We start from the raw sequence: 8,199 nt of genomic DNA, 5'->3' as shown, positions 1-8,199 counted from the left end.
AGCAGGCCCAGGGCCAAGATGCCCAGCTGTGAGAGCTGGAAGGAGGCAGTGGCTCTCTTGCTGCATTTCCAGCTGCTTTTTAAACCAGCTTTCAGAATTCTATTAGTTTTTCTGTTTCCACCACTATCCAGCAGCTGGTGCTAGTGGATAAAAATAGGATGGATGATGACACAGGACCCTTGAAGAGGTGGATATATCTTGTTTCTGCTACTGACTGAATTTCCCCTCTCTCTGAGAAACCCTAATTCATTTAAAAAAAAAGGGAAAACCTGATTCCTTTAAAGCCATGATCAGGAAGTGTTTTGCATTGGTTACACAGCCCAGGCCTTCCTTGGCAATAGAAGGCAAATTTCATTTATGCTTTCACAAATTTCAGTACATCACTACCATAGAAAGGAGATGATACTCTGATACTCGAGGAGTCACCAGGCACAACTGATACTTTAGGAGTCACCAAGCAAAAAAGATTCTGTTTCCATCTGGCAACACCCATCTGGGACTTGCAAGGACTGTGCAGGACATTTTGCCCTGAAAGGCTCGTGCTTCCAGTCTGCCAGCGTAGTCCCACAAAGCTGACACAGGCACTTGCTGGGACACAAGGGAGATACAGGCTGACCTCAGGCATAACAGAAGGAACACAGTGGGGAAGGCAGGCAGGGACCATACTGCTGATCTAAGGCAGAGCGTGGGGCTGTGTGTATGTGAAAGCAGCAAAAATGCACACACAGACCATGCTCTGATCCCTGCAGCATGCCAGGAAAAAGAATGGGGATCTGCAGCAAAGAGGACAAGGAGGATGGCAGGAATAGCAGGTGGCTCCTGCTCCTCCACTTGATATACTAAAGTCCTCAGCCAAAGAACTCATTATGGGCACTTTTATCATCACTGCCCTTTAACCCAAGGCGTGAGGTCCAGGCTGAGCTTCCTTCCTCTCCCCAGCTCAGAGCTGCTTGCTGTGGGACTGGCACGACAACACAGAAAGCAATGAAAAATAGCACATCTGGGTCATTATGAGCTGGGACCATGGAGCAATCCTCCCCAAAACTCCCAACTCCTGGCTCCCTGCCTGCTCTCCCAGAGTTATCTCCCTTCCTGACGTCTGGCCAAGCCAGCCAGACTGCTACAAAGAGCAATACTGACCCCATCACACCCAAGGCAAACACCAGCTCACGTGGCTGCTCCCAACTTTGCTGGCAACACCACCATGTATTACTTCACATGGCTCATTCAATATTGATTAGTGCTGGGTCAGGGACACCATGTAACATCTGTGACGCTACACACTCTGGCCTTGAACTGCAAAAAATGAAACTAAAGGGAGAACAGGGCATTTCACACACTGACCCTGAACTGCAAAAATGAAAGTGAAGCGGGAACAGGACATTACACACCTTGGTCTCAAACCGCAAAAAAATGAAACTAAAGTGGGGAGAGGCATTACACACCCTGGCCTTGAACTGCAAAAAATTAAAAGTGTAGACAGGGTCCTTTGACCTTCCTGATGCCATGCACAGCACTTCCCTGAGGAAAAAGGTCCAGTGATTCCCTGGTGATGCTCAAGGGCTATCAGCCCTGGCCGGGGTAGAGCTGTGACCTGGCCCTGTTGGGACCATGCTGCTACCTGTGCTGAGGCAGAGCCCCAGGGCAAGCCCCTCCTTGGCTGTCTCTCCTTGCAACACAACATTGTCTCATACCGTGTTTGCTGGGTGGGCTGCAAGCATGAATCTTCCTGCACTCACTGCCTGGCTGAGCTGCCATGCCCCCAAACCCTACTCTGGGCTCTGCAGCCCGAGCTCAAGGTCTGCCAGTGCCTCCTGTGGACCCAGTGATCCCAACCAGACCCAGGGACAAGCCTGAATTTAGCAACCCCGCAGCAGGCAGGGCCCACCCGGTGGCTGTTGCAGCACCCTAGCTCTGCTCCATTTCCTGCGATTGTGCAGCTCCTCATTACAAAAGCAGCGGTGGGGGCTGACACCGGCTCCTCACACTTCCTCCTGGGGAAGCTGCTCGCTTCCGCAGCACTGGGGGCTTGGGGGTGCACGGTGGATGCTGGGCGCTCACCACATGTACATTTCTCCAAGAGTGCTTTTGCACCCTTGAAGTGGGGTGAGAGCAGAGCAGCAGCCCTGCAAACCCACACAGGCCTCAACAAGCCCCTCTGCACAGCCACAGCCACGCGGAGTTCCCCTGCACCGATCTGAGAGTGACGGTCCCCAGGCCGCTGCTGGGTTTCTCCCACAAGGCTCCCAGCCCCAGGTGCAGGCCCCAGCTTTCACCCAGCTTTCACCCAGCACCTCGCCAAAACAACCAGAGAGGACACAGTCACACACCACTAATATTTATTTAGACTCTTATTAATAAAGAAGCTATTCATTATTATTCTGATCCAACTGAAGCTGTCCCTACTCGTTGCAGGGGGAACTGGACTAGATGACCTTTACAGGTCCCTTCCAAACCATTCTATACGACTCCATGAAATATCCTGAAGTAGGACAAGGAGATCTCTACAGGTACCACTAAGCTGCACCCTGAGGCAAAGACATTGCTCACCAGCTCAAAGTGTTTCTGCTCAGCCCAGAACCATTGACTGCATCACAAGCCAGCATAGCAAGGCTTGGGCACACAAGGACATGGCTTTGAAACTGTCCTGTGGCCATGAAGGCCTTCAGAAGAGCAAGCAGCTCTGCTGCTCTCTGCTACATGCTGCCTCAGCAGTCTGGCTCAAGGCATGCCTGCCCCCTGAGGCCCAGAAGCCTGCAGGAGATGAAAGGCTCAGCCCTTACAGTAGGCGAACAGCACACATGGCTCAGGAAGGACTCCACATTACCTTCTCTAGCCAGGCTGGGAGCTGTGGCCATGGCTCAAAAGCTAGCAGGAACAGGCGACATGCTGGATCTGTCACAGCAGCAGGAAGGACCACTCCTGTGAGGGCATTGAAGGTCAACTTGCTCCCTCACACCTGGGAATCAGGCAGCACTGCAGGATTAAGGGGCAGGGACATGGAACAGATGTTTGGGGCCACAATACAGACTAAGAAGTGCCTGTTCATCTCCAGCTGGGCAGTGAAGAAGCAGGGCAGCGGCCTCCACCACCAACTGCATCCAGTCAGACCAAGTACGGGCACCTCAGCCCAGCTTCCTCCAGCCTCCTGGCCACAGCCCATCCCCACAAGCCACCAGATGTGCTTCGGGCTGCAAGCCACATCAGCAGCCATAGCGAAGTTTTCAGAATTTCCTGTCCCATCTCAGATGGAGCCTGATACAAACCTAAAATGTCAGAATGATTCCTCCCTGGTAAACCCTCTGAGCTGCTGGCAATCAGGAGAGTATTCAGAAGGAATGCTCGGATAGATAATCTGTTAGTGCAGCTCTGTCCCTGCCCCACGGGGCGCCTGGTATCATCCCAAGGAGCAGGATGCAGCATTGGTCACATCTCGTTGGCATGGTGCTGCTGGATGAGAACTCTGTCAGGGTGTTCCACCCACTCCTGACCCTTGGCTTTCCACGGCACCAGCACTGCTGCTGGCAAAGGGTCACTCTGGGGTGGGTCTGGCTCAGAGCCTGCTGCTGCCGGAGGGTCAGAGGATGAGTTGCTGTTGAAAGATCTGGGACTGGGGTTGAGTGGACTCTGCCCCTCTTCCCATGACTGACTGAGGTTGCCCGACAGCAAGAGGTCCCCAGGCTCTGGGCTGAAGCCCTCCAGCTCTGTGCTGTGCTGCACATCAGGTGCTCCATGGTTCGGAAACTCGCGGATCTGCCGTGACAGCACTGTAAGAGAGGGAGAGCCAACCCTGTCACTTCCAGCCTCCCACCCTCCTGTGCTGAGTATGGAGCCACCACAGAGCCCAGAGAGAGGACAAACTGTTTAAGCACGACTTCCTCCTCCCATGGGAGGCGGGGAGAGGATGCTGCACAGCTGCCAGGCACAAGCACAGTTTGTGCTCCAAGGCGGACCGGATCTCCCCTGTCCTTGCACCGCCCCTGGCGCAGGGCCCTGCTTCCAGGCAGGCCTCTGCAACAGGGCTGAGAAAGAGTCCAGAGCTGGGGCAAGACAGCAACCCAAACCTAGTGGTCACCCCAGGCAAGGGGATGCTTAGCTGGAAGTGCCCCAGAGTTCAGGCTGTGTCCAGGGATGCTGCTGTGCTCTGAAGGGCAGCACTTCACCTGGAGCCACACCTCAGCCCCAACCTGAGCACCTCAGCCCCAACTCAGGCACTCACCCTTAAGCTCCCGCTGTGGCTCTACGCTCCCAGGTGAGTGGATGCTGGGGGACAGAACGAGGCAGAAGGACAGAACCACGATCTGGAAACAGAAAGATCAGCACAGATCTCAGCAAAGGAGATGGACAGGCATCACTGGATGGAATAAACACCTCTCTCCCAAACTTGTGAGGACAGCAGAGACTCCTCCACAGGCACTGGGGCTTGAAGCCACTTACCATGGTGCAGGTTTTGCTTCTGGTAGTTTTGGGAGCTGACCGTCTCACCAAGGCCTGCAGTTTCTGCAACTGCCTGAGCAGTGACCTGCAGGAGAGCAGGAAATGCAGGTTAGCACAGCAGCTGAACCGAGAGCTGCACACTTCCCTCCAGCCTCTGCAGCCAGAGACAAGCCGCAGTCCCGAGAAGAGGAACAGCCCTCCCCACCACATCTCCTGCCAAACCCAACAAGACAAACTCACGTGTTCTGCTTCTGCAGCTGCTGCACCTTCTTCTCCAGTTCATGGTTTTCAGCTGTGCAGGCTGCCACCCTTCCAGAAAGGACAAGCAGAGTGGGGGAAAAACAGAGATTCTGTTGGTCAACAGCAGAGACTTCACATCAGTCACCACCTCTGAGTAGCTGGGGCAGACAAAACTGGTCCTGGGGTCTACCTGGTATCACCTACAGCAAAGCCCAGAGAGCACCTTCTCACGTTTCTTCTCCTCCATGCCAGCTTGAAAGTCCCTGGGCACCAGGCCCTTCCCTTACTGGCCTTGAAGGTCTCAGGCACACAGCCAGCTCTGTGTTGCTGACAGCCCTATCACAGAGCAGGGGAACACAACAGCACAGAGTGCACCGTCCACAAAATCAAGCAATTAGAAAGTCCTAAGGGGGACCTTGGGAGTAGAGTTTCTGCTGGACAGCAAGGCTCAGGAACTCCCTGCTCAGGGACACATCTACCATTGCCTGTTTCCTGCCATGACTAAGGGAGAGACTCATATTCCTCTATAGCATTTTTGAATCTATGTTATGATCATTATATTAATACACAGAACGTCTGTTAAGATCTGATCCAATCTGCAGAGGGCCTGGGTGGCTAGAAATTGTAAGCTAAGTAAGATGTATCAGAATGCAGGTGATTAGAAACTATAAGTTAAGTTGTATGATAAATCCTGTATTACACTGCTTAGAGATTGTACTACATTGATTCTGCTTGTAGAACAACCATGCCATTCTAATCACAAATCCTGTGCTATACCCATCATAACATGAATCAAAAACTCAGTTTTGATTGAAAGTACAATTTAGTGCCATCATCATTCTGCCAAGGATCCCTAAAAGAACATATGGGTCCCTCAAGTGCTGGATGACACTGCCGTGTGACCATACCTGTTTTCCAGGCCATCCACATAGATCTTCCTCCTGCGACGACTATCCTGAGCTGCCTGCTTGTTCCGGATCTTACGACGCACCTTCCTCAGAACTCGCTCTTCAGCCTGCAAGCAGCATCTCATTAACAGCAATCCCAGGGTGTTGGCAATCCCACCCTCCCACACCCCACACACATCTCAGTGCCCAGCCTGAGTGCTTGTGTCCTCTGTCCTTCCCGTAACACTGAATAAGCTGCAAGGAAAACTCTGGCCTGCTGATGCAGCTAGCAGTGTCCATGGCATAGCAAAAGTAAAGCATATCTAAGGGAAATGAAAAGCATACAGCTCACAAGCCACTAGGCAAGCAGGAAAAAATAGCTGGAGGCACTTGTGGTGTAACTGCCTCCTGCAAGCAGCCATGAGCAGGGAGACTGACAGCAGCCAGAAGCTGCTGTGCACATGGATGACACCCAGACTCCAAAGGAGGAAAAGGACACCAAGCTCGGATGAACACTGCCGTGAATCTGGACAACACCTGGACAACAGTATTCCCATGAAGGCACCGTCTTGTAGTTTCCAACACCTGCACTACCTGACACATTTAAGTGGTCTAAGTCTGTTTGGTTCCAGTGAGGACTCACTTTGGTTAGTGGCAGACAGGTTGGTAACGTAACACCTTCTTTCTCCAGGAGCTGCTTCTCCTCCTCTGTCAGGACCAGCTCTGGGAAGTCAGACTAGAAAACAGCAAAAATAAGCTTACTGAGAATGCAAATACATTCATTCATGGTTTTCAGCTGGAATACAAGGAGTCCACCCAGGGCCAGAGAGGGCATGCAGCAAACACAGAGAACTGGAATCAGCTCTCCCAAGGCAGAGTCATGCTTTCCCTCAGAGATATCCATCACAGAAGCCAAGTCAGAGGAGAAGCGGAGATGTGAGCAGAAGCAAAGGCTGGGGTCCACAGGCATCGGAGTCAGTACCTGCACAATGGCTCCAGGCACAAGCTGGGATTCATCTTCCACAGCAACAGCAATGGGGGAACTGCTGCTCTCTTCAAGTGTCTTGCTTGTGCCTTCCAAACCCACCCATGCCCCTGGGGAAGGAAAGATGAGTCAAATGCCGGGCCTCAGTAAGGCAAGCACTTGAGCAGCCAGCTTTGAGAAGCATGAAACAGCAATTTTACAGCAGCAGAAAGCCTCTACTCTTGGTTCTCTCCATCAATTGCCTGACAACCACCAAAATAAACCAATATGGGGCTGCTTTTCTCTTTTCTGCCTGTAGCCAGGGCAAACAGAGCCCATACACATCACTCACCCAGCTCAATGGTGACATCTCCTACTGCCATGTCAGACCTCACACTTTCCAGCACAGGCCAGTCCTGGTGGAGGGAGTAGTTGTGGTCAACCTGCACAATGTCTCGGCTGGCAAAATTGCTACCAAGGCAATGGGACAGATGCTGATCCTCAGAAATGCTGCTGTCACTGTTGGCAGGCAAATAACCGAGCCTGTCTGGTTCATCTTCTAAAGGGCTCAGCAGTGAGCTGATGAAGTCATCCATCTCCTTGTCCAGGAGCTGCGGAGGAACAGCTTTTACTCAGCAGAGAGACAAACCTCCTAAACCTCAGCTCATCATCAATTCCTCACAAAGAACTTACCTCAGGCATTGGCAGGCCCCAGTCTTCCAGCAGACCGTTCTGCTCCTCTGGGATTTCAGGGCAGGGAGCATCGTCCTTCAGGAGAAAGTCAAGCAGATCCACATCTGCCAGGGCATCCATTTCCTCTGGGCACGACATCTGAGCAGGACACCCAAAGTGAGCACAGGCACAAGGGGAGACAGCAGCCTTGCTTTAAGATATCCCTCAGACCCTACAGACAAAGCATCCCCTTGCAATGTCAACAGCAGGGACAGCCACTTCCCAACTACTTCCCCAGCAAGGCTGTTACAGCACCACCGGTGACAACAATACACTGTTTTCCCCACAAGGTTACTGTGACCCAGCCACAAGAGCCACGCTCCACCCAGAGCACAAAAGCTGCAGGAAGGAGAGGAAAAGTGAAACAATCCCAGACTTAACGGTGTGGAGAGCATGCAAGATCCTGCCGTTCCACAAAAGCCTGAAGGTGCCATACTCCCTGGTGTGCAGCCAGCAGGGAGAACTTCCGGACACAGGAAAATTATTAAGAACAGTCATTGTTGAGGTTTTAACTAAAGGGATTCTGTTAATGATTAAACAATGATCAAATTCTAAGTAATTGATGACTGAACAGAAATTAGATGGTAATCAAATGGTGATTAAGTGATCATTGAAGGGTAATTAATGAGTCATTCGACAAAGGCCCAAATGATGATTTAGTAATTCAGACAGCTGTCAAACACTGCACTATTTAACACACTTGTAATAAATGAGTGGATATCGTAATAAATAAGTAGCTGTATATATATAAATATCGTTAGTGCACAACAGAGCTTTAGGCTGAAAGTAAAATGCTCCTTACCTCGCTGTAGAGATCAGACACTGGTAAAGTGTCTCTCAGCCCTGAGGAGTGACCTGGAGAGCCGTCCCTGCTGCCAGGGGGGTCAGGGCCCGGCAGCACGAGAGCAGCAGAGCTCAGTGGCTCCGGGGCGACCACAG

General features: G+C 51.9%; 1 protein-coding gene across 1 annotated transcript; it reads right to left on the bottom strand.

Moving 5' to 3' along the window:
* Positions 1-2,322: 2,322 nt before the first annotated feature.
* Positions 2,323-8,193, bottom strand: CREB3 (cAMP responsive element binding protein 3). The gene is made up of 10 exons (XM_008629175.2): positions 8,063-8,193; positions 7,222-7,359; positions 6,881-7,139; positions 6,547-6,659; positions 6,208-6,300; positions 5,586-5,692; positions 4,678-4,746; positions 4,438-4,522; positions 4,220-4,301; positions 2,323-3,767 (listed from the first exon to the last, which is right to left on the bottom strand). Exons 2-10 carry the CDS (start codon positions 7,357-7,359, stop codon positions 3,427-3,429), a joined length of 1,287 nt encoding a protein of 428 aa, XP_008627397.1. The 5' UTR covers positions 8,063-8,193; the 3' UTR covers positions 2,323-3,426.
* Positions 8,194-8,199: the final 6 nt, after the last annotated feature.

This window comes from Corvus brachyrhynchos, unplaced genomic scaffold (genome assembly GCF_000691975.1).
Source record: "Corvus brachyrhynchos isolate BGI_N302 unplaced genomic scaffold, ASM69197v1 scaffold140, whole genome shotgun sequence".
Taxonomy (NCBI): domain Eukaryota; kingdom Metazoa; phylum Chordata; class Aves; order Passeriformes; family Corvidae; genus Corvus; species Corvus brachyrhynchos.
This window is presented reverse-complemented; position numbering and strand designations above follow the sequence as displayed.